Source organism: Anguilla rostrata, chromosome 12 (assembly GCF_018555375.3).
Source record: "Anguilla rostrata isolate EN2019 chromosome 12, ASM1855537v3, whole genome shotgun sequence".
Taxonomy (NCBI): domain Eukaryota; kingdom Metazoa; phylum Chordata; class Actinopteri; order Anguilliformes; family Anguillidae; genus Anguilla; species Anguilla rostrata.
The window spans coordinates 494,419-519,956 of record NC_057944.1 but is presented as its reverse complement, the minus strand read 5'-3'; the positions used below and the strand labels follow the sequence as shown (position 1 = coordinate 519,956).

The 25,538-nt window shown below is 43.1% G+C and overlaps 2 protein-coding genes across 3 annotated transcripts in view; one reads left to right on the top strand and one right to left on the bottom strand.

The window, feature by feature from the left end:
- Positions 1-2,080: 2,080 nt before the first annotated feature.
- LOC135235927 (uncharacterized) lies at positions 2,081-20,635 on the bottom strand. Of its 2 annotated transcripts, none has more exons than XM_064301988.1 (18): positions 20,267-20,635; positions 19,356-19,494; positions 18,647-18,789; positions 17,896-18,013; positions 17,664-17,792; positions 16,917-17,116; positions 16,535-16,643; positions 16,228-16,302; positions 15,652-15,791; positions 12,747-12,900; positions 12,317-12,395; positions 12,089-12,175; positions 11,771-11,861; positions 10,566-10,658; positions 10,432-10,454; positions 10,013-10,110; positions 8,878-8,985; positions 2,081-2,590 (listed from the first exon to the last, which is right to left on the bottom strand). In XM_064301988.1, the coding sequence occupies exons 1-18, from the start codon at positions 20,468-20,470 to the stop codon at positions 2,583-2,585; spliced, it is 1,998 nt and encodes a 665-aa protein (XP_064158058.1). In that variant the 5' UTR covers positions 20,471-20,635; the 3' UTR covers positions 2,081-2,582. The 2 variants fall into 2 exon arrangements, with proteins under 2 accessions (XP_064158058.1, XP_064158057.1); XM_064301987.1 differs by having other exon boundaries at positions 2,084-2,590; positions 16,917-17,119.
- A 1-nt stretch (position 20,636) lies between these two features.
- LOC135235926 (integrin alpha-E-like) overlaps positions 20,637-25,538 on the top strand; it is a 33,193-nt gene continuing 28,291 nt past the window's right edge. Inside the window, exons 1-4 of the mRNA XM_064301986.1 lie at positions 20,637-20,763; positions 22,206-22,311; positions 22,510-22,595; positions 22,717-22,784. Coding sequence (XP_064158056.1) covers positions 20,736-20,763; positions 22,206-22,311; positions 22,510-22,595; positions 22,717-22,784 — 288 coding nt within the window. The 5' untranslated portion in view covers positions 20,637-20,735. The remainder of the gene's footprint in view (positions 20,764-22,205; positions 22,312-22,509; positions 22,596-22,716; positions 22,785-25,538) is intronic.

Here is a 25,538-nt window from a genome sequence, read left to right as displayed (position 1 = left end):
CTTATAGATTGTAAAGTACTAACCTCATTAATATACTAACATGTGAATATTACTAATGGACTAACACACACTAGTTTTGGGTTTTTGATAGTTTAGATCACTATACTAATACATTAACCAGTCTCCCCTTTTCCATGCTGCGCTGTAGCTCCACCCCTTTTCTTTCTAGCCTGCTCTATTTTTTACAGTCTCTGGCTCTAACGCTGAGTTCTGCAATTGCCTGCACCTGTCTCTTGCTCTGACTGCACCTCTCTCTCTCTGCATGCGTTTTACCTGCTTAACCCAGGCCGTCTATTATCATTGTTGTCTATGTGATTCCAGTCCGCGTTTTGTCAGCCCCCTGTCATTTAATTAGTTATCCTAATGTTCTTCACCTGGATGTTGTTTGTTACTCCTCCCTCACTCACTTAACCCCTCCTTGATTGTTACCTTCCCCAGTGTATAAATGTCAGTCTTTTCCACCAGCTCAGGGTCAGAACGTTGATTGAATTCATTGTGCCGATATTTAGTAAGCCTTTGTTTATCGAGATTCCTGAGACACCCCTTCTGTACGACTTCGAGTTTCCCTGCCCCTTTTGGTTTGTTTGCTTCTGGTTTGACCTTTGCTTTGCCTTGACTTCTCTTTTGCCTGTCCCTTTGTACCTTCGCCGCTCTGATCTCCTGGTTTTTGATTTTTTGCCTGTTTTTTCACAATTCTTTTGGAAACTCGATTCGGCACCGTCCTTTCTCTGATTACCTGGCTTCGAACCTCGGACTGAATAAAGACAACATTTTTTGGATTTCCCTGGTCTGCGTGTGGGTCCTTGCACAGAACATCACACAATTGTCCAATCATTGTTTTCTGGCTGTCTCGTTTTCCCTTCCCTCTCTGTGGCCTGATTGTTCATGGTGCTCTCCTGTGTCTCGTCAATGTCTGCCTATTTAAGTTCCCTTCCCCTAGTCTCAGGTGCTGGATCCTTGTTGGTTGTTGGTTGCGTTTGCTCGTGATCTGGTTCCTGTCCCATGTGTTCCTGCCATGTTCTGTTTTCCATGTGTTTTTGGACTTTTGGTTTACCTGTGTTCTGAAGTTTCCTTTGTTTTGAAGAGTTGCCCTGTGAGGCCTTTTGTTCCCTTCTTGAGTAAAGTCTTTTGTTCTGACCACCTTGGAGTTTTGAGTTTTTCCCTCCACCTCTGCGTTTGGGTCCTAATCCCTCACGCACGCACCCTGACAATTTTGGTCTTAACCAAGTTCAGGAACAGAAAATTAGAAAGCATCCAAAAACCTTGATCTGCAATACAGGCCTCTAACCGTGAACGTGGCAGTGCTTCGCCAGGTTTCATTGAAATATTGAGATCTGTGTGTCGTCCGCATAACAGTGGAACTCTACGCCATGTGCCCGGATAATATTGCCAAGTGGTAACATATAATGAAGTACTGGTCCTGTACTGATCCTTGTGGAATACCGTATTTTTTTGTGGAGCTGGACTCTTATAATTTAACAAACTGTTTCCTGTCACCCAACATTTTTTTAGCCACTGCACACACCGATAAAAAGTTATTTTTGCTGACTTCCGATTGCCTCAATCGGATGTAGTTGGTGCCGACGTGGATAACAATCCTAGAGTATTTACGTTTACTTTTAGCCAGCACTTTTTAATTTGCCTCAATGCCGGTAGCTCTGGCCCCAGGAATACACTGTACTATGGTCCCTGGTGTCTCTAATCTCACGTTTCTCAAAATACTATCCCCTATGATCAGGGCTTTCTCAGTAGGTGTGTTACTGAATGGGAAATATCGGTTAGAAACGCGAGTTGGGTGGTGCTCGGCGGCCCTAGGCCGGCAACTATGTTTCTTTTGTACCATGACAAAATCATCCTGCAGCGAGGACACTGGCAGGGGAGAAACACTCGCATCTAGACTAGCATCCGGCTCGGGTAAAAGGGAGTCTAAGAAAGTCTCACTCTCCTGTATCTGATATAATGTCTGGATGCGGGTCTCTACTTCACTTACTTCAAGTAGCTTCAGTATAAGAATTACTTCAGTATAAATCAGTATACACTGATTGTATGTAAAGTATGTGTTGGAGCCATATTTCATTTAAGTTTTTTATTATGTTTTTAGGGTTAGGAGGAGTGTTTGGAAGTTTGCTATCTGAGACATGGGCAAGTTTGAAATTTATGATTTACTCTCTGTGAATTACCATCATGGAAACTGAAATAAAAGAAAACGTAACTTTTATTTAAACAAAGGATCTAGGACTGTTTTATATTAGTGCGTTGAAAAGCCACCCTGCTGGGACGCGGTGACGACAAAGGAATCACCATAACAGTATGTAAGGTGTGGAAGTTTCTCTGAATGAGAGTAAGCTATATATAGTGCTGCTGTACACTGCTAACTTTGTTTAGTTATGCTGTAAAAAATGTTTTTTAATTATGTTGTGGCATAAAGACAATAAGAAATGAAATCAAGAAGTAATAAGGGTATCCTCTATTTAATCTCAAGAAAAGATACAATTAAAAAAAGTGGGGGGGTGGGGGTCCACTCCACCTCCAAGGTTATGGTCTTGCATTTGAGAGTTTTCAGTTTTCACAAAGATCTCCTTCTAGAATCCTATGGAAAAGGAGAAAACCATGAAAAATTGTTCCGTCAAAACAAAATGGGAAAGACTCCATCTCTAGTTTGGAGTCACAAATTTATAAAAGAACTCAGAAACTAAAATTCATAGTTGATTCACAAGAATATCAACAGTATTGATACTGAACATTGTTTAAAACCTGTTTTTTAAAACTAGCTCTATGCTAAACGGCAGAAATCATATTAGTCCATGGTGTTTTTCTCCACAGTATCTTAGTATCTTAAAATGCAACGATGCTGAGTTCAGGATTTACAGTGGCAGATCTTTGGTATTCTATAGCCTAAAACTCCTGAAAATATCCATCCATCCATTCTCTAAACCTCTTAATCGAGGTCAGGGTCACAGTGGCAAAGGGGCAAGCAGAGAAGTCCAGACGTCCCTCTCCCCAGCAACTTCCGCTAACTCATCCCCGTGGATTCCCAGGCGATCTCAGGCTAGCCTTTGGATATAATCCCTCCAGCGTGTCCTAGGTCTACCCCTGGGTCTCCTCCCCAATGGCCAAGCCTGGAATACCTCTAGAGGGAGGCGCCCAGGAGGCATGCTTATCAGATGCCTGAACCACCTCAACTGATTCCTTTCAATGCGGAGGAGCAGCGGTTCTACTTTGAGGTCCTCCTGGATAGCTGAGCTCCTCATCCTATCAAGGAGAGTAAGCCCTGCCACTGTACGAAGAAACTTCATTTTGGCTGCTTGTATTTGCGATCTCACTCTTTTGGTCACTATCCATAGCTCATGACTATAGGTGAGAATAGGGACGAAGATCGACTGGTAAATCAAGAGCTTTGCTTTTCGGCTCAGTTCCTTCTTCACCACCACCGTCCAATACAATGCTCGCATTACTGCGGCTACTGCACCTAGACGGCCATTGATCTCTGAATCCCTTTTTTCCCTCACTTGTGAATGAGACCCCAAGATACTTGAACTCCTCCACCTGGGGCAGTTGCTCCTCCTTTAATTGAAGAGGGCAAACCATCTTTTTTCGGGAGAGGACTATAGCCACAGACTTGGAGGTGCTGATCCTCATCCCGACTGCATCACATTCAGCTGCAAACAGCTCTAGTGTGCATCGAAGGTTACAGTATGATGAGGCTAAGAGAACGGCATCATCTGCAAACAGCAGAGATGCTATTCCATTGTCCCCAAACTGGACACACTCCATACCTCGGCTACGCCTTGAAATCCTGTTCATGAATACCATGAACAGGAGGGGAGACAAAGCGCACCCTTGGTGGAGTCCGACACCCACTTTGAACGAGCTTGACTTAATGCCGAGAATGCAAACACAGCTTTCACTCGGAGTATACAGGGACCGAATGGCACGCAACAGCAACCTCAGCACCCTATGCTCCCGCAGCACCTCCCACAAGATACCCCGGGGAACACGGTCATATACCTTCTCCAAATCCACAAAACACATGTAGAGTGGATAAGCAAACTCCCATGCCCCCTCAAATATCTGCAAGAGGGTAAGAAGCTGGTCTGTCGTTCCACGGCCTGAATGAAACCCGCATTGTTCATTACATTACATTACAGGCATTTGGCAGATGCTCTTATCCAGAGCGACGTACAACAAAGTGTATAACCATAACCAGGAACAAGTATGACGAAACCCCTAGAGAGAAGTACCGGTCCAAGTGCAGGGAACAACCGCATAGTTAAACTTGTTCCTCCTGAATCTGAGGTTCAACTATTGGCTGAAGCCTCCTTTCCAGCACCCTGGCATAGACTTTCCCAGGGAGGCTGAGGAGTGTTATTCCCTGATAATTGGAACAAACCCTTCGGTCCCCCTTATTAAAAATGGGGACCACCACCCCGGTCTGCCACTCCAAAGGTACTGTTCCCGACTTCCAAGCGACATTGAGGATTCGTGTCAGCCAAGACACACTAACAACATCCAGAGCCTTCAACATTTCCGGACGAATCTCATCCACACCTGGTGCTCTGCCACTGAGGAGCTCTCCATCTACCCCAGTGACTTCTGCCACAGAGATGGACTCTGATCCCCCAGCTTGCCCTCCGGCTCAGCCTCCAAAAAGGAGGGCATGTCTCCTGGATTTAGGAGGTCCTTAAAGTGTTCCTTTTGACAATATCCCCAGCTGAGAACAGCCTGAACAGTGTCCCGCTTTCCCCTCCTGAGGTGCCGAATGGTTTTCCAGAACCACTTTGGGGCCTACCGAAAGTCCTTCTCTAAGACCTCTCCAAACTCCTCCTATGCCCCAGATTTTGCTTCTGCCACAGCCGCAGTTGTGACCTTTTTCGCCAGCCGGTACCTTTCTGCTGAATCAGAGGTTCCCAGAGACAACCAGGCTTGAAATGCCTCTTTCTTCAGCTTGACAGCCGCGCTCACCACTGGAGTTCACCAGCAGGTCCTTGGGTTGCCACCAGGACATGCACCGACCAGCTTTTGACCACAACCTCTAGCAGCAGCTTGCACAATAGAGGTTTTGAACAGGGTCCATTCAGACTCCATGTCCCCAACCTCCTCTGGGATACGGGAAAAGCTCTCTCGGAGCTCTGCTCCTCTCTTCACCCGAGTGTCCAAAACAAATGTTTGCAGGTCTGATGAAACAACTACAAAGTCGATCATTGACCTTTAGCCCAAGGTGTTCTGGTACCATGTACACTTATGAACATCCTTGTGTTCGAACATGGTGTTCGTTATGGACAAACCATGACTAGCACAGAAGTCCAATAACATAACACCGCTCAGGTTCAGATCAGGTTCAGAGGTTGTCACACCCCTCAAAGTTTTCCAGTCATTGCCAACGTGAGCATTGAAATCTCCCTGCCCAACGAGCATTGCACCCGACCCCTACCCTGAACCTTGCGGGTGGTGGGCCCACACAGTTGTCCCACGTAGTTTTTTTCGAGCTGGGCCCAGCTGAGATACGTGGACTGCCCGCCCACCAGGCGCTCGCCTGCGGACACCACCTCCAGGCCTGACTCCAAGGATGGGTCCCGGTAACCCTATCCCAGGCTGGGTAAACTTAGCTTTATATTTGTTTACCATAGATAGGGGTTGATTGGATCATGTTCGTCTGGGTCCTCACCCCAGACCTGTTCACCTTGGGAGACCCTACTGGGGGACATATAGAACCCCCAACGACATAGCCCCAGGGATCATAAAACCTTGCAAGCCCTTCTGCCACGACAAGGCCACAATCCAGGAAGGATCTTGAAGATATGGAAAATAAATTTATAAACTGCCCAGTTTGTTGTTTTAGCCTGTAATGTTTTTAAAGCTCCATTAGATTACACTAAAGTCAGTCACAAATCAAAAATAGTTTCAATAGAAATAGGTATAGTGCTATATTGACTGAGTCAGGTTCTGATCATTTACATTACATTTATTTGGCATACCCTTTTATCCAAAGTGAAATACAATAATTGCATACTGAAAGCCATTGGAGCAACTCATTTTGTAACAGTTATTCATAGCCATGAACACATTATGTCCAGTTCACACAGTAAACATTACTCTGACCTAACTTATACTAAGTCAAGCTATAGTATGTAGTATGAGGCATGACAAGCTATAACATCAAGATAATGATACAATAAGATACAATAAATGCTGGATGGAGGTACAAGCCTGCGCTACACGTGTTGAGGGCAAAACATTAGAGCTCCCATTGGAATGAATGGGGAATATCTTTTGAAGGCAAAATAAAACATCCCTGATGGCATTTTGAAACTCTATTGACTTATGTTTCATATGAAAAGCAGAAATATGGAAATATGGACATTTTACTAAATATTTTCCCAAAACTTCTGAACCAAAACAACCATGTTTCTGAAACTGCTGCACATAATGAAATTTATGATCACAAAAAATGGAGCGATGAGGTTTTCTTTGGTTGTTAAATCACCTTGGATTTCTACATTCAATTCAAAGGGAAGCAAGGACTTTTACCCTCAAACGTGTGGCCTGGCCCCTCCTACCCTCTCCAGTTCCTATGTACACTCTATGGCCTGGCCCCTCCTACCCTCTCCAGTTCCTATGTACACTCTGTGGCCTGGGTGGCTCCGCCCCTGGTCCTCTAACCTAGCGGTACAGGTGGGGTGGCTCCACCCCTGCTCCTCTAACCTAGCGGTACAGGTGGGGTGGCTCCGCCCCTGCTCCTCTAACCTAGCGGTATAGGTGGGGTGGCTCCACCCCTGCTCCTCTAACCTAGCGGTATAGGTGGGGTGGCTCCGCCCCTGCTCCTCTAACCTAGCGGTACAGGTGGGGTGGCTCCGCCCCTGCTCCTCTAACCTAGCGGTACAGGTGGGGTGGCTCCGCCCCTGCTCCTCTAACCTAGCGGTACAGGTGGGGTGGCTCCGCCCCTGCTCCTCTAACCTAGCGGTACAGGTGGGGTGGCTCCGCCCCTGCTCCTCTAACCTAGCGGTACAGGTGGGGTGGCTCCACCCCTGCTCCTCTAACCTAGCGGTACAGGTGGGGTGGCTCCGTCCCTGCTCCTCTAACCTAGCGGTACAGGTGGGGTGGCTCCGTCCCTGCTCCTCTAACCTAGCGGTACAGGTGGGTGGCTCCGCCCTGCTCCTCTAACCTAGCGGTATAGTGGGGTGGCTCCGCCCTGCTCCTCTAACCTAGCGGTATAGGTGGGGTGGCTCCGCCCTGCTCCTCTAACCTAGCGGTACAGGTGGGGTGGCTCGCCCCTGCTCCTCTAACCTAGCGGTACAGGTGGGGTGGCTCCGCCCCTGCTCCTCTAACCTAGCGGTACAGGTGGGGTGGCTCCGCCTGCTCCTCTAACCTAGCGGTACAGGTGGGGTGGCTCCGCCCTGCTCCTCTAACCTAGCGGTACAGGTGGGGTGCTCCCTGATTCACTTCTAACCTAAACGGTACAGGTGGGTGGCTCCGTCCCTGCTCCTCTAACCTAGGTACAGGTGGCCTCCTACCTCTCGCTCCTTTAACCTAGCGTCATGGCTGGCTCCAGCCTCTCCTCATAACCTAGCTGGCCCCCATCCAGTCCTTGTGGCCCTTCCGCCCCTGCTCCTCTAACCTAGCGGTACAGGTGGGGTGGCTCCGCCCCTGCTCCTCTAACCTAGCGGTACAGGTGGGGTGGCTCCGCCCCTGCTCCTCTAACCTAGCGGTACAGGTGGGGTGGCTCCGCCCCTGCTCCTCTAACCTAGCGGTACAGGTGGGGTGGCTCGCCCTGCTCCTCTAACCTAGCGGTACAGGTGGGGTGGCTCCGCCCCTGCTCCTCTAACCTAGCGGTACAGGTGGGGTGGCTCCGCCCCTGCTCCTCTAACCTAGCGGTACAGGTGGGGTGGCTCGGCCCCTGCTCTGCCCTGCTCATGCAGGCTTTCAGCCCATTGTCTTCCAGCAGCTGGGAAAGCTGCATCTCCCTGGAGATGCTTCGTGTGCTGCTGGGCTTTCTGGACACGTTGTAGGGACAGAGAATAGGCAGACTAACACACTCGTCATTAAATAACTTTTGTTTGTTTGCCTTCTCTAAACTAGATTAAAAACTGTCTTTAACGCTTATGATTTGTTTGACAATAGCGCTGCTTTTTTCAAGGTTCCTTGCTTGCTTTTTCACACATTTAAATCATTATCCTATCTGCTTGTTAAGACTTTGTTCCTTCACATATATAACTTTTACCTCTTTTCAGCTCTTTTGCGATTCTTTACTTTTAAAACTTCACATTACTATTATAGGTGGTCACATCGTTTAGCTTCTACCTGTTCTGTTTGCATGCTGGGATAGGCCCCCTGCCCAGGATACAATGGATGGATGGATGGACATCGTTTTGCTGCTACATGCTCTGTTTACACGCTTCATTTTTTTCCATTAATTTAAATCATTAGTGTATCAGTGTGTTAAGACTGCATGCATCGCCTTTTTTAACCTTAAGCTAACGCACAAGCCAACACTTTAAAACTTTTATTTACTTACTCATTCTCTCATATTGCTTAATTTGCTGCTAAATAATGAATGCCTTATAAATAAATGTTACAAGTTGCTTAAACACTTTTTTCCCTACAAAGAGTTTGAACTTACACCAAGCATTCTGGACATTTTTAAACCCCACCACCTGCCACAAACACACAACTCCGTTTACCCCTCATCACCTCAAACCCCCCAAAAGGTCAAATCAATCGATCAGTCATTTTTTGACACATATACCTTTCTCTGTTCTGCATTGCTGTAGATTAAAACATGTACAATGCACAATCATGCTATTTTATTGGGATATAGCATGTAAATCCGAAAAAAGGGAGCTCGTACAGTTTAAACTATTGCGTTTTGAATAGTCTTACTTGTACCAGCAGACTGGACCAGGCTCTTAAGAAGATCTGCCGCCACACCCTCAACAGTTCTATTAATGGTCAGGGTATCCTTCTGGCTTGATGCTATGTCTTTTGCATCTAGTGAAGAGAGTTCATTGAAGATTAGTCAGTCCATTGGTCAGAAACTAGTATCTGGATGTATACTCAAAAACATTACCCTTTCATTGTCAGTGGTATGTTTGCATTATACATTTTTCAAGTCAACAGATAAATGATCAAGTCTGTGGTAGATTTTTAAAATAGCATTTATAGGCACAACGTATTGCACAGGCTAGGTATCTCATGGAAGTATGGGTGTCAGTGTAAATGAAACACAGGCTGGGTGTCAGGGATTCGGGGGGGGTTGGACCCAAGCGCAGAGTAAAAAAACACAGGCGACTCCAAAAGGAAAATTCAAACAAAGACTTTACTTAATAAAAAAAACAGGGAACAAACAAAAGGGCACGAGGGGAAAAACCACAAACACAAAAAGATTCTTAAGAACTGAAAAAAACAGAACAGAACATGGGCAGGGCGGAACACAGGCAGGACAGAATACGGGCAGGCGGAACACACACAAGCAGGAACGCAGGCAGAAACACAAACAGAAAAAAAGGAACCAGCACCCGAGTCAGGGAGACAAAGGACTTAAATTGACTCAAAACCAACAAGACACAGGAAGGCACAATTAACAATCAAACCAGAACAGGGTGGGAACAATGAGACACAAGCAGAAACAATAATAAAATAATTGAAAGCAATAATACAATTAACCAACAGGGGAACGAACAGGACACAAAACAGAAGTGGGCATCTCATGGAAGTATGGGTGTCAGTGTAAATGTAACACAGGCTAGGCATCTCATGGAAGTATGCGTGTCAGTGTAAATGTAACACAGGCTAGGAATCTCATGGCAGTATGGGTGTCAGTGTAAATGTAACACAAGCTGGGCATCTCATGGAAGTATGGGTGTCAGTGTAAATGTAACACAGGCTAGGCTGTGCATCTCATGGAAGTATGGGTGTCAGTGTAAATGTAACACAGGCTAGGCTGTGCATCTCATGGAAGTATGGGTGTCAGTGTAAATGTAACACAGGCTGGGCAGCTCAGGATACAGGGCTTTACCTGCTGTTGGCGGTGGTGTTCTATGATGTTCTGGAACTGGACCATAACTGTCCTGAGCATCTATTTGGCACTCAGTCAGTGGAGGTGGGGTTCCAAAGCTTGGAAAAACAGCTGTTTTATGTCTACCAAGTTTAAAACACACCTAAAATTACAGCCCTTGCCAGATCTATGAACTACTTCTAAGTATTGTACCCAGTGTTATGTAAAAAGTATGGGGACATATCCATTTCATGTAAAACCCAAATTAGTTTTTTTTTTTTTTACATTTCTTGAGGGAGGTTCCCTACCCTACACTTTCAATATGAAATTCTTTTTAAGTATTTGTTCAGTGCACCAAAAAACATTATTCACACCAAATCTCTCTTTGCCATGACGTGTACCTCTGATTGTGTTGCAAAACTGTCACATGTGGCTCTTACCTTCCTTCTGTCTCTTTAATGAGCTGCAATGAAAAAATCTGAGTTTAAATATAAAACCATTAACTGAATAAATTCTGTATTTCCAAACTCAAACCAAGTTGTTTTATGATGGAATGTTTTCCAACACCACATACCGGTTTATGCTCCTGAATGCTTCTGGCTTCAGCCTGTAACTGGTCAATACGCTCTTTAGCTGTCTTTTCAGTCTCATAGTGCCGCTGCCGTTCCTGGGACATGAGAAGTGGAATATTGAAAGGCAAGCAATTAACAGTTTTTCAGTCCTTGTTGCACAGGACTCAGCTGTAGGTGCTACCTTAGAGAGGAAACTCCCAAACTCTCAGTATTATATGCAAATCAAAGTAAATTGCGGTACACTACTCAGCATAATTTTATTTATTGAAGCACTTGCATAATGATAGCAGCACCTTCGGGCTGCAAAAGACAAAAGCCAGGTTATCAGGTTAAGCAGAGGTGTAGCTAACAATGATCTATTAACATGGTGCTCATCTGAATTCAGGGCCATTTCTCAAAGCATCTCAAAATGAAGTGCATAATAAACATGGCTCAATGGTCAAATTTGAATTCATTTTTTCAATGTTTACATTGAAGAAGCAGGAGAAGAAGCATTCCGCAGGGAATAATGGGTTTTTCTCAGTGTTTCAGACAGAAGACACCAGTGTCCCTTCATGACTCTAAGGATAAGACACCAGTGTCCCTTCATGACTCTAAGGATAAGACACCAGTGTCCCTTCATGACTCTAAGGATAAGACACCAGTGTCCCTTCATGACTCTAAGGATAAGACACCAGTGTCCCTTCATGACTCTAAGGATAAGATACCAGTGTCCCTTCATGACTCCAAGGATAAGACACCAGTGTCCCTTCATGACTCTAAGGATAAGACACCAGTGTCCCTTGATCACTCTAAGGATAAGACACCAGTGTCCCTTGATCACTCTTAAGGATTTCTTATCTTTGGCAGCCTGAAGGCTCAGTTGGACAAAATGTTGCTGCAAACTTTGTGCAAGTGTTTCAAGAAACTGAATTTAGCAGGGTTTTTTTTTTGCTTTAGGCAGCTTTTCAACCACAGAGTATTTTCTCACATAATGGAAACCAAAGCTGGAGTTCACATTTCGGTCAAATAAGCAGTAAAGCAGGAAAAGGAGGTAAATCAGGAAAAAATATGCAAATTGAAAGGATGAATCAAGTACAAATATAGAAGTGTGAGTACTGAAAAGCACAACAATAAAATTTTTTATAAAATTAACCTGAAAAGGGATTACTAATACATTCTCCGAAATGTGTTACATTGTACGTGTAGTATTCCAACAGATACATACCTGAGCCAGCTGTTCCTCCAGGTGAGCCCTCTGTTCTCTACTAATGCGTCTGGTCTCTTCTAAGTCCCTCTGTAGCCTCAGCTGCTCTATCCTACAGCAACACACATTTTCATCACCAGCACAACCATGGAAAACTGGCACCGGGCTGTTCATTTCTCATCCAACATAAGTGTGAAGTTGCATAGATGTGCAAACCTATTAGAGTGTCCGACTCTATCTTTGGGAGTTCTGAAGTTGAAAAATTCCCAATAGTGACACACTTTACTAGTGTACACTGCATATCGACTGTGAATCGGTACGATGTTTGTTTTAAGTAACCTGATTTCTGCCTCTTCCATAAGCTTCTGGTGCTGAGCTTGCTTCTTTCTCTCTGTTTCAGCTGCACTCTGTGCCTCTCTTATTTCCCTGGAGGAACATTTTCACATTCAGAGGTGGTTTGCCCAATATCGTTTCAGCAGGTATTGTGCACTTTCTTCTGTAACCACTAGGGGGAATTAAAGCATTTAATGATGGTGCGCTACATGAACAGGTATAATCTACGATCACCTAGCTTGTCGTCTGTCACAAGGCTTTGTTCTCATGGTTAACTTGCTGCTTAACAAATTAGTCCATGGAGGGAGGAAAGCTGATGAAATAAAAAATGAATGGATATAAATAAATGTACTGTTTTCAATTAGGTTTAAATCTGGTGTCCAAATGTTCATAATACAGTATTATAGACACATCATGTTCTTTAGGAAATGGCTCACTTTTACAGAACCATTATTTTAAAACAAGGCCTAAACAAATATCAAAAATATTTGTATGCTTTTAAATTCCATCTAATACCTTCTTATAAAACAATGGAGAGCCATGTTCAGAATACCAATGTTTTTCAAAAACAATTAGGCTAAACAAAATAAATACTGCATTTGTCCAGGTGAATCTTAAGAAATTTGATATTGAACAAAAAAAATGTAATTGCATCTATACTGACCTTGAGTTGGATCCAGAACAGGAAAACATTGTACCTTGTCTTGCGTTAATTTACTGAACAAATCTTCATAAAAAAAAATGTTTATGATGTTCTGTAACTGGGCCACTGAAAGCTTGTGTCCTTGAGATCTTGTCACCTCTGTCATCTCAGAGCTCTGTCCACAACAAGATTCAGGACGAGCTTTATACTTCATATATTGCACTGTTCTTTGCACAAAAGTCAGTAGATTACCTTACAACTATCAATAATGTGCCGTGTGTATACATGTGTATTAATGTTAAATGATCTTATGCACTACATGCATGTGTTAGTGGACCTTGAAATGTGATATCTTCTTGCAAGCAGATAATGAGAATTTTAAAACCATGCTCATCAATGCGAGTTGGCTTTGTGTGTGCCTATTCAGCTTGTCATTTTTAAGAGCACTTAATTGTACAGCCATACCAGCTTTCAGCCTGCCTCCGCCCCCTCACAATTTGAAAATAGGCAAATTGGGGTCGAAAGTGAGAGCACAGAGGGAAGGGGGGGCGCGGCCACAGAACCTGTGGGTAACGCATCATAGGCACGTGGGGCGGGGCCAGCGAGGGGAAAAGAAACCTATTTCGCTTCAGAACTCAAAAAATGTGATTTTGCGTTTACTACCCCTTTAATATGCTTAAAAAACTTTTGTTCCTCCTTCAACCCCCCTCTTCAGAGAGCAACTATTAACATAAAACATTAATTACAATTATATGTACTTATTACACATAATTCAGCTCAAATAAATGTTCTAGTGACACAGTGTCCATCCGATCCAGTCCACCTTCAACTTGAATATTATAAAGATATAACATATCTTGCTATTGGGCCCCATGTGTCAGTAAAATCTTGTTTACTTTGTAATGCTTAATAGGTTTTTGCACCTCTGATGATAAACTAGCAATTTCTGGACTGATCACTGTCTTTTCAGTTAGTGTACCACATGATGTAAACATCTTTGTGTTGTTTTTACAATTTTAGTTTAAGTTTAATCAGAAGGAATCCAGCAAATCTGGGCTGGACTGATAATGTTCAGGTAAAATGATCTAGTGATCAGTACTGAGCCATTAAAGCGCATGGGAGAGAGTATGCACCAGAGTACTGAGCCATTAAAGCGCATGAGAGGGAGTATGCACCAGAGTACTGAGCCATTAAAGCGCATGAGAGGGAGTATGCACCAGAGTACTGAGCCATTAAAGCGGATGGGAGAGAGTATGCACCAGAGTACTGAGCCATTAAAGCGCATGGGAGAGAGTATGCACCAGAGTACTGAGCCATTAAAGCGCATGAGAAGGAGTGTGCACCAGAGTACTGAGCCATTAAAGCGCATGAGAGGAGTATGCACCAGAGTACTGAGCCATTAAAGCGCATGAGAGGGAGTATGCACCAGAGTACTGAGCCATTAAAGCGGATGGGAGAGAGTATGCACCAGAGTACTGAGCCATTAAAGCACATGAGAGGGAGTATGCACCAGAGTACTGAGCCATTAAAGCGCATGAGAGGGATTATGCACCAGAGTACTGAGCCATTAAAGCGCATGAGAGGGAGTATGCACCAGAGTACTGAGCCATTAAAGCGCATGAGAGGGATTATGCATCAGAGTACTGAGCCATTAGCATAAGGTATGCACAAGTACATTAAGCATGAGAAGGAGTGTGCACCAGAGTACTGAGCCATTAAAGCGCATGAGAGGGAGTATGCACCAGAGTACTGAGCCATTAAGCGCATGAGAGAGTATGCACCAGAGTACTGAGCATTAAAGCGCATGAGAGGAGTATGCACCAGAGTACTAAGCCATTAAAGCCATGGAGAGAGTATGCACCAGAGTACTGAGCCATTAAAGCGCATGAGAGGGAGTATGCACCAGAGTACTGAGCCATTAAAGCGCATGAGAGGGAGTATACACCAGAGTACTGAGCCATTAAAGTGCATGGGAGGGAGTATGCACCAGAGTACTGAGCCATTAAAGCGGATGAGAGAGAGTATGCACCAGAGTACTGAGCCATTAAAGCACATGGGAGAGAGTATGCACCAGAGTACTGAGCCATTACAGCGCATGAGAGGGAGTATGCACCAGAGTACTGAGCCATTAAAGCGCATGAGAGGGAGTATGCACCAGAGTACTGAGCCATTAAAGCGCATGAGAGGGAGTATGCACCAGAGTACTGAGCCATTAAAGCGCATGAGAGGGAGTATGCACCAGAGTACTGAGCCATTAAAGCAGATGAGAGAGAGTATGCACCAGAGTACTGAGCCATTAAAGCGCATGGGAGAGAGTATGCACCAGAGTACTGAGCCATTAAAGCGCATGAGAGGGAGTATGCACCAGAGTACTGAGCCATTAAAGCGCATGAGAGGGAGTATGCACCAGAGTACTGAGCCATTAAAGCGCATGAGAGGGAGTATGCACCAGAGTACTGAGCCATTAAAGCGCATGAGAGGGAGTATGCACCAGAGTACTGAGCCATTAAAGCGCATGAGAGGGAGTATGCACCAGAGTACTGAGCCATTAAAGCGCATGAGAGGGAGTATGCACCGGAGTACTGAGCCATTAAAGCGCATGAGAGGGAGTATGCACCAGAGACTCACAATGATCTAGCGATCAGTACTGAGCCATTAAAGCGCATGAGAGGGAGTATGCACCAGAGTACTGAGCCATTAAAGCGCATGGGAGAGAGTATGCACCAGAGTACTGAGCCATTAAAGCGCATGAGAGGGAGTATGCACCAGAGTACTGAGCCATTAAAGCGCATGAGAGGGAGTATGCACCAGAGTACTGAGCCATTAAAGCGCATGAGAGGGAGTATGCACCAGAGACTCACAATGATCTAGCGATCAGTTCTGAGCCATTAGAGCACATGGGAGGGAGTATGTGCCAGAGACTCACGGTACTGCAGCCCTGGAAGTGCTCCCTCAGGAGCACCAGAAACGCAAAGGCAAACGCTGGAAGACACTTGTACAGGGGGCTGTCCAGTCCAATAATGTACTGATCCCAAACATATAGCAGGGCAGGCAGGTCCAAGTAACCTGGGAAGGAGTCTGGGTTTCACTAAAGTCTGCATTCGTTCAGCTGAAAGTTAGTTCATTATGACAAATGATGTATATGTGATCTATTACTGTATGACTGATGTTTCAGTTTTTTGTTGCAGTGCAGAACTATGTTCCTCATAGCTTTTAGTGAAATCAGAAAACAGCAAACTTTTTCTGTGGTTTCAACCATAGTCTGACACCAATGACTTAAACAGGAAACCTGTCTCGTCTGACAATTTCCTGTTTGCCCATGCATTAGTGGAAGAAACTTCATACTTGATAATCAAGGCAACACATCCCTTAATTGTGCTGTAAATCAGATTTGCAACTATTTTGCTATGTTTTGTGTTTCTAAAGCAAAACTAGACTAACTATGACTAACTATGTGTTGTCAAAGTGCTTCTTTTATACTTGCACTAGTTCCATTCCTTACCAACAAAAAAGACTTGAATGATAGGCTGCAGGATCTCCTTCACACCTTTAAGCAGCGGGTCTTTTATCTGACCATCTGCAGAGAAAATAAGAGCTTTATATCACTGTTGCACCAACAATTATGAGACTAAAATGTTTTTGACACATAGAGAAATAATTTAGAGATGATGAGACAAGGCTCAGAGAAAATTAAGAAATTGTAATAAAATCACAGCTTATTTATGCATTGTAAATTCATAGTATAACAATAGCTCCTTGAGTATTTAGGTATAGTATATACAAACAGGTTCACTGTAACGTTGTACAACCTTTTGGTGAATTCACCCTCCTTATTACACATGCAAGCTCTTTGTCTTTTTGGTTAAGCATTGAAGCAACTTCCTCAAAAGTATCACCACTTTCAGTTCCGGAACATGTCTGTGAAAGAACAATAAAACCATGCTCCAGCAGTGACAGTCACATGGTGACCTATAAAACACCCCACAACTAAATAAGGCTCTTCTCTACGTGACAGCTTTTGTGTGACCAAGCCACTGAAGTCTTACTGACATCCACCACCCTCCTATTTCTGACATCCACCACCCTCTTATTACTGACATCCACCACCCTCCTATTACTGACATCCACCACCCTCCTATTACTGACATCCACCACATATCCAACACCAACTGGCTTTCCCGGTTTCATTACCCCAGGACGAGAATTCATGAAAGTGAGATACTGCTGCACCAGTAGAGTGGCCACCGAGTGTGCAGAGGTGGAGGGAGAGGAGCGGGCCAGCGCCACCTCCAGCAGAGGCACCAGCAACAGGCAGTCAGCCTCTGGAAGCGCACTCTTCAGCTGCTGAACTCGGTGGTAGTAGGAGAGGACCTTTTTCATCACTTTAATGGCTACTGGAGTACATAAAAATTAAACATAGTGATTACAAAAAGTATAGTGATTGTGTAGTGTGTGTGTGCGCGTGCATGTGTGTGTATGTGTTCGCGTCTGTGTATGTTTTCTTATAAAGTGTGGGGGATAGGGGCAGAATTACACAAAGTATTAAGCACAGGGAGTACATTTTCATTGTGGAGTCTTGGAAATATTATTTATTTGGCTTTCCGTCTGATCTGTTGGATGTGATTAGGTGCTCTGTGCAGGCAGGTCAAGTTCTTCCACACTATTCTCAACAAAACCATTTCTATATGGACCTCACTGTGTGCTGGGGGCATTGTCATGCTGAAACAGGAAAGGGCCTTCTCCAAACTGTTGGGGAAGCACAGAATAATCTTGAATGTGATTGTATGTTGTAGAATTAAGATTTTCCTTCACTGGAACTAAGCAGCCTAGCCCAAACCAAGAAAATAGCCCCGGACCAAGGGGTGTCCAGATACTTTTGGTCATATAGTGTACATCTGTAGACAGCTTATGATAAACTATATATGGGAAGGCACTCACACTCATTGTTGCTGAGATTGTGGAACATGGGTCCTGTGGAAAAAAGTGAGTCACACTGCAGGCAAATGTCCAAGTCTCGTTTGGACCTTTCCTGGTTCACAGAGGCAGCCATCAAGTAATCCAGCTGGGCTGAAATGACACCAGTGAATGTTCATAGTCTATGCGGCATCTATTAATGTTCCCCTCCCCCCTGTAATAATATCTGTGACAAGTTTTACATGTTTTTAATCACCTTTGGTATTGGAGAGATACAGTTTCCAGGCTACCTCCCTGAGTTCCATGGGTAAAGGGTGGTTGAAAAGAATGGTCAGCTTGCTCTTCATGTCTGGCCACTTGTTTAAAAGATAAACCTGAAGAAAGTAAGGTTCCAAATTATTTTGGTGTCCTACACTGTGAAAAGGAAACAGCTTGTCAGCCTGAAGGACCAATCAAAATTCAGAACCAAGAGGGGAGTACTTAGTAAAACACACAGCTCCCATGTTCTTTGATTCTGGGCTGACTGAAGACAATCCTTCTGGGTTAGGCCATAAAAATGAGCTCCAGCAGTATCTAACATTTCTTTTTGTAGCCCCTACTTAAGAATGTACTGCTCATATGTATAGTCTGTGCATGATGATGTAATTATGATGTCACTGTTTTGTACCCTAATTACACCCTCCTTCCTTCATGATGAATGTTTGCCTTCTGAAATCCTCCCATAAAACAGTAAAGATCTTCAAACAAATATAGAACTAACTATGCCACTAAAAGTTAAAGCAATGCCATTTATGAATGTGTTACTGCCCCCAGCGTTTTAAACATGCACTTCAAGTATCTGTAGGACAGTCTGGAGGGTCTGCTCAGTTAGTAGTTTTATTTATTTTTATTTTTTGTAAAGCGCCCTGGGATGTACGCATGAAGAGCGCTATATAAGAGCTAATTGTATGTATTGTATTATAGTAGTTATGAATACATGCAATTTGAAAATAGAAAAGTCAATGCACCATGCCGTTCCGGGCATGACTCTGGAAAAGGTCTGTCTTTGATGGAACAGTGTGTCTCTCCTGCATCTCGGTGGCCACATGGTAGCTCAAAGCATCTTCCAGGACTGTAGAGATGTGAGCAACTACATCCGCATGGGGCCTTCCTGGAAAAGAGGTCAACATGTTAACTGGGGCCCCCAATGATCCACCCAACAATGGGTGAAATTTATGGACATGCTAAAACTGCTTCCTTGAAACATTAAATTATTAAAGAAAATTTGAAAATGACTGTTGTGTGAGAAATAAAAGACAGAAAATGTCCATTATTTGAGTCAAACAACTCCTTAAATGTAAGCATTCACACTTGTAGAAAACTAAAAAGTATCATAGCCTACAATATGTATCACTTAATATCTACATACAATTCATTCATGGATGGCCGGATCACTTCAGTCTTCAAATTTAATTAGGGGGAAATTGCATACGCTTCTAGCTACAAAGAAGAGGATTTGATGCTGCATATTACCGTTAATATCTTGGGAAACAAGCTATTGTAACATCCAGTAAACCAGAGAGCAAAGTATTGTCCAGTGGTTCAAACAGAAAGAATAGCCATCCTGTTCACAAAAATGAAAATAAAAAAAGCTAAAAGAGAAGCGGGGTTTTCAGGAGGAGTGCCCTAGTGAGAACAGGGGCCCGCGTGGGAGCTGCTCTTTTAGGCTGCTCTTACCAGCGCATACCGCTTTGGCAGCTCTCTCCACCAGCAGGGCCTTCTCAGCTTCGCAGAGATCAGAGAACATGCTCACAGAGCTCTCTGCAAGCTGCTGCCGCAGCACCTCAAACAGCTCGGCAGTGAAGCATTTCCACTCCTCAAACACAGAAAAGGACAATATGCAACACTTTTGCATCTGGAGCAATTAAAGTTGAATATGAAATACATGGGGAAATGAGGAATGGACTTAAAATACTACTAGCAGCCGAGTAATTGTATGGCTTTGATCGCGTGCAATAATTCTACTGTTATGGTAAGACTGGTGAGCACACTGGCTTAATTTGATATTTACTCACAATTAGCACACAGTAAAACCTTTGTACCATTAAGTATGGACCATGTACCATTATCCAAGACAAATGCATATTTTACAGGCTACTCTTTACAAGATTACAAGGATACCTCTGCGCATTGTTCTCTTACATCTCTTGGTCACAGCACCAAGAACAAAGTAACTTTTTTCAATTAAAAAGAAGAGCAAACCCTCTAAAATACAGTCTAGTCTCTCTTGCCTAAGAAGCAGTAATAATAAGTTCTGTCTCTTAGGGCAATAAAGGGACTACGAAGAGGTCTATACCCTGTTCACGAAGATTACATCTAGAGACCGTGCCGGACAGGTAAAGTCATCACTTAAAAAGATAAATGCAGATGGCTTAACTACTCAAACATCAAGACTAGCGCCAGTCTACACTCTACAGCCCTACACTGTTAAACAACTTGTGTAGTGTAATTTTCAACGCAGCGCCGAGTGTAGTTAAGGACAAAATAACACGAGCGGTCTCTTTGTTAAAAATCGATATATCATTAGTGAATAAACAACTGAAAAATGATTTAGGGTTTGGAATAACTACGCTTTTAATTTAGCATACCTTTGAATTCTCAACTGCTTCTTTTGCTTTTGTTAACCAGTGCGGAGTTGCGAATGCTGCGTCCATTGCTTTACCATTATGGTTTAGCTTTGTGAAACAGAGTATCCTAGAGATGCTGGTAACTAACGACTCGAGGAAACAATTATTTTCCTGATGGTTGTTCAGTTTCACCTGCAGTTTGAATTGTGAAATAAAATACTTCATTACGAATTTAATTACACTTGCATTAGCCTTTCAATCTATAAAAATGATGGAGTGAAGGGCAAGCAAATTCAACTTCTGTCTTTTATCGGACTCGCAGAGAATGTCTCGTGACATTGTGGTATATTGTGCGTACAATAGCAAAAAGCTAACTTCCAGTCTGTGTGTGTGCGTGAGAGGAGACGAGACGATGGGTTGGTGATAAGCGTCCCATTCTGTTGATTTTACAACGTGTCTCCGGAAAACAAGTAGTTTTAAACCTCACAAAATGATTCACGGATATATATTGCTTACTGGTATGTATTGATTTATGTTTAATACGTAGAATACCACTGAGTAATAATTTTGATAGAAATGAAAATATGGTTTAATGATATCATATACGTAGGCGGTTCATTTTATGATCAACATTAGACGTACACTTAACAAAAAATATTTTTGCTAAAAAAGTTTCAGCGGTGCCATTTACGCACAGCTGAAACAAGTAATACATACTCACCGTGGGTTTTAAGATTTCTTAGAACATGTTTCTGAAGGAATGATCCTTAAGCGTTACAAGATAGCCTTACTTACAAGTAGTGTCTATGATGCGGTAGTTTGAACGTTTAAAAAATAAAAAAATAAAAGCAGAATGTTACAACTTTTAAAATAATGCGCAGCATTAAAACTAATAAATCAGTATGTGACCATTTATAGGCAAATAGCCACAATGCACCGCTCTCCATTTCAACTGATTATGGAGTTAAGGAATGTATGAATGATGAAAGTATGTAAAAACATTAAACTAATGGGTATGATTATGTTAGCTCTACATAGTAAGTTATCTCAAAAAGGGGAAATGTGTATTATACGTACTATCTTGGTCTTTGAACAGGGCTCATGGGCAAACATGGAACTCAGTTAACAATAAATAATTTTTTTTTTTTTTTTTAGCCCAGATGCTTACCTTTTTGTATTAGCTATCCTCATAGAACAGGTACCAAAGTAATGTACAAGCTACAGAAACAACCTGTACAGACCTAGGAATAGAACTGTAAAATTGTTATTTTAATAGATGACAGAAGAGTGGTATACCCTCACGAGGTTTGTGTTAATTTACATGCAGTATGAAGTAAGGTAGACAATAACATTTTCACAAAACTCTTAACACATAACAACTCATAAACAACACTTGACTTTTCAGCTTTACAATTTTTTTTTCTTTTTTTTTTTGATGAAATTGAACTTTTAAATTGAACTTTCATTCTATCCACTATTTTTGGCTGGACTGCAACAGCGGGGCCAGCCCTTCAAACGCAAATGTCTGTGACTGACTGAGTGAGTGACTAAATAAGTGATGAAGTTACACCATTGGTCAGCCGAATTATGAAGTCACACCATTGGTCAGCCGGATCACGTATGTTAGGTCCAGCCATATACTAGGTTTTAACCTGGTCTTGTTCCTCTGAATTATAGTGATAGTGAACTACATTTTTATATAGCAGCTTTCACAATCTAAGCGTGTCTTACAGTGAATACTGAAACTCACCTCAGTCACTACCAATGTGTTACACTCACATAGACATCGCCTAAGCTTCAGTTAATGGGAACTGTAAACTTAAAAGCACGCTGTTCCAAAAATTCTTCATTTTAACGTATGCCATAATTTGACCCAATGTGGACTTTGAACCTAACCTGTTTATTTCCTTTAACCATTTTCTAACTGCATTCAATATTATGTGTGATTTATGAATTCCAGTAATATATGCCACTGCTGGTTTCAACATATTCATGAAACCTGTCAGGCATTTTCAAATGAAAGATGACAACCTATTTGGACAAACTATCATTGAGTCTCAAGAGGGGTAAGTGACTTGAAACCAGAACTATTCTCAATAATCTCGAATAGTGGGATTACATTATAAACTATGGTTACGTGTGTGAATTCTGCTAGTGGTTAATACATTTTCAGTGAACAGAAAAATTTTAGAAACCTTTGTTTAACACGTGCAGCCAACTGACCAGATATGGAAATCATTTTGATGTTCTCTGTGTGTTCATAGGGTATTGGTTGCTTCACCTAGTTCAACAGTCCAACTGCTGCATTGCACTATGGAGAAGGAAAATTGCACTGAAGTGTACATCACAGGTAGTAACATCCACACCAATCAACTGCTAAAAATAATGTGCATTTAGAGGAGGCACTTGAGCTTGAGATTCCCTGGAACATTGAAATTTATTGAAAATTATGCTTATTCTATCTCTTTCAGAAAATGTGAGAAAGGGTTTGAAACCAATTGTATCAGCAGCTAAAAAAACTGATGAACATCAGCACATGGTAAGTTCAATGTTTTTCAAGTATTTGAAATGTAACAGAAATAATTTATCATTCAACATTCTGGATCAGGGTGAGAGAATCAAAGATCTGAAACTGAGCTCGGCATTTAAGGAAACAGGCATGTGATTTTATGGGGGGTATACATGATTCATACTTCCAGGGAAAGGTCATGCATCTTATGAAGCTTACCATTAGAGCCATCATTGTGTGAACTTCATGAATGGGTGCCCATTCTGAAGGTTGTCGAGCTCTTTGTGCAAGGGCTACGCTGTTGAACCTGTCAGTGCCACATGTTTCTGGGTCAGACTACTTACTTTAGGAGCCTTCCTTCCTCTCAGAAGTTCCTGTGACAGACCACAGTTACCCGCATCTCTGACAGCAGATGCTCTCAGTCTGTGTCTATCTGTGCTGTACCTGAAGCAGAGTCCTGCCTAACGCTCTGGGTCTGTGTTCTGTGCATGCCTCAGATCCTGCTGTCTCAGTTTTGCACTGAAGCAGAGTCCTGCCTAACGCTCTGGTCTGTGTCTCTGCTGTCGGCTTGCTAACTCTCTCAGTCTCTGTCTCTCTGTGCTATATCTGAAGCAGAGTCCTGCCTAACGCTCTGGGTCTGTGTCTCTCTGTGCTGTACCTGAAGCAGAGTCCTGCCTAACTCTCTCAGTCTCTGTCTCTCTGTGCTGTATCTGAAGCAGAGTCCTGCCTAACGCTCTGGGTCTGTGTCTCTCTGTGCTGTACCTGAAGCAGAGTCCTGCCTAACGCTCTGGGTCTGTGTCTCTGTGCTGTACCTGAAGCAGAGTCCTGCCTAATGCTCTGGGTCTGTGTCTCTCTGTGCTGTACCTGAAGCAGAGTCCTGCCTAACACTCTGGGTCTGTGTCTCTGTCCCGTACCTGAAGCAGAGTCCTGCCTAACGCTCTGGGTCTGTGTCTCTGTGCCGTACCTGAAGCAGAGTCCTGCCTAACGCTCTGGGTCTGTGTCTCTGTGCTGTACCTGAAGCAGAGTCCTGCCTAATGCTCTCAGTCTCTGTCTCTCTGTGCCGTACCTGAAGCAGAGTCCTGCCTAACGCTCTGGGTCTGTGTCTCTGTGCCGTACCTGAAGCAGAGTCCTGCCTAACGCTCTGGGTCTGTGTGTCTCTGTGCTGTATCTGAAGCAGAGTTCTTCAAGGCTGTTTTACAGTGCCATGAAAAACTTTTTGCCCCCTTCCTGATTTCTTCTATTATTGCATATTTGTCACAATGGTGGTTTCAAAATGTAATATTAGACAAAGGGAACCCGAGTAAACACAAAAGACATTTTATGACTTATGTCATTTATTTAATGAATAAACCTTTTCAAACACCCTTATCACCCATGTGAAAAAGTAGTTGCCCCCTTACACTTAGAACTGGTTGCACCACCTTTAGCAGCAGTAACTGCAACCAAACAGAACTTTTACATTGCTGTGGAGGAATTGTAGCCCTCTCTTCTTTGTAGGACTGCTTTAATTCAAACAAATTGAAGGTTTTCAAGTATGAACTGCTCATTTCACATCCTGCCACAGCATCTCTATTGGCTCCAAGGCAACACTTTGACTAGACCACTCAAAAACTTAAATTTTCTTTCTTTTCAGCCATTCAGATGTGGGCTTGCTTTTGTGTTTTGGATCATTGTCTTGCAGCATAACCCAGTTACACTTCAGCTTCAGTTCACAGGCATTCTTCTTGAGAATTTTCTGGTACACAGCAGAATTCATGGTTCCTTCAATAATAGCAAGTCGTCCAGGTCCCAAGTCAGCAAAGCCTCCCCAGACCATCACACTACCACCACCATGTTTGACAGTAAACATTTTTACTGTGAAATGCTGTACTTGCTTTATACTAGACACCTTTGACTCATCTGCATTGATGTTTCTCTTGATTAGCAATGGTTTCCACTTTGCTACTCTCCCATGAATCCCATTTTTGGCCAGTCTCTTTCTTATAGTGGAGTCATGAACACTGACCTTATCTGAGGCTAGAGAGGCTTGCCGTTCTTTACATGTTCTTCTGGGATGTTTTGTGACTTCCTGGATGAGTTGTTGCTGTGCCCTTGGAAATATTTTGGCAGGCCGGCCACTCCTGGAAGATTCACCATTGTTCTTCTTTCCTGACTGATATATTTCAACAACATTATTTCTCATGTCTTCTGAAATTTCCATTGATCATGGAAAAGTGTGCTTGTAGAAAGTTTGTGGTGACTACTTCACTCTGATAGTAAGGTTCAATATGAAAGGGGTTTAGATTCAAAATGGCTGGCTGTGGTCAAGCCTGGCTCTGTTCAATCAGCTGAATCAAATTATCGATTAAATTTGGTTGATAGAGTAACTAAGGGGGTAATTACTTTTTCACATGGCTGACATGGGTGTTTGATAACTTTTTCATTAAACAAATTAAATAATAATTTTAAAAATTTGTTGTGTTTACTCAGTTTCCCTTTTACTCAAATTACAATTTGTCTAAAGATCAGAAACCATTCAGTGTGACACATATGCAACAATAGAGGAAATTAGGAAGGGGGCAGATACTTTTTCACAGCACTGTATACGTAACATAACATAATTAAAGCCGCAAGTGGCGTTGGGAGGGGTCCAAGCGTTGGCACTATTGCGCCCCCTATGGAGCGATTTTAAAAGTTTTGTCCTCATGATCATATACCTATACATCACCCAACATATCTACTGAATATCATGATGATTGTACAAAGTATTGATGAGTTATGGCCAATTTTGTGCTAAGAGGCGCT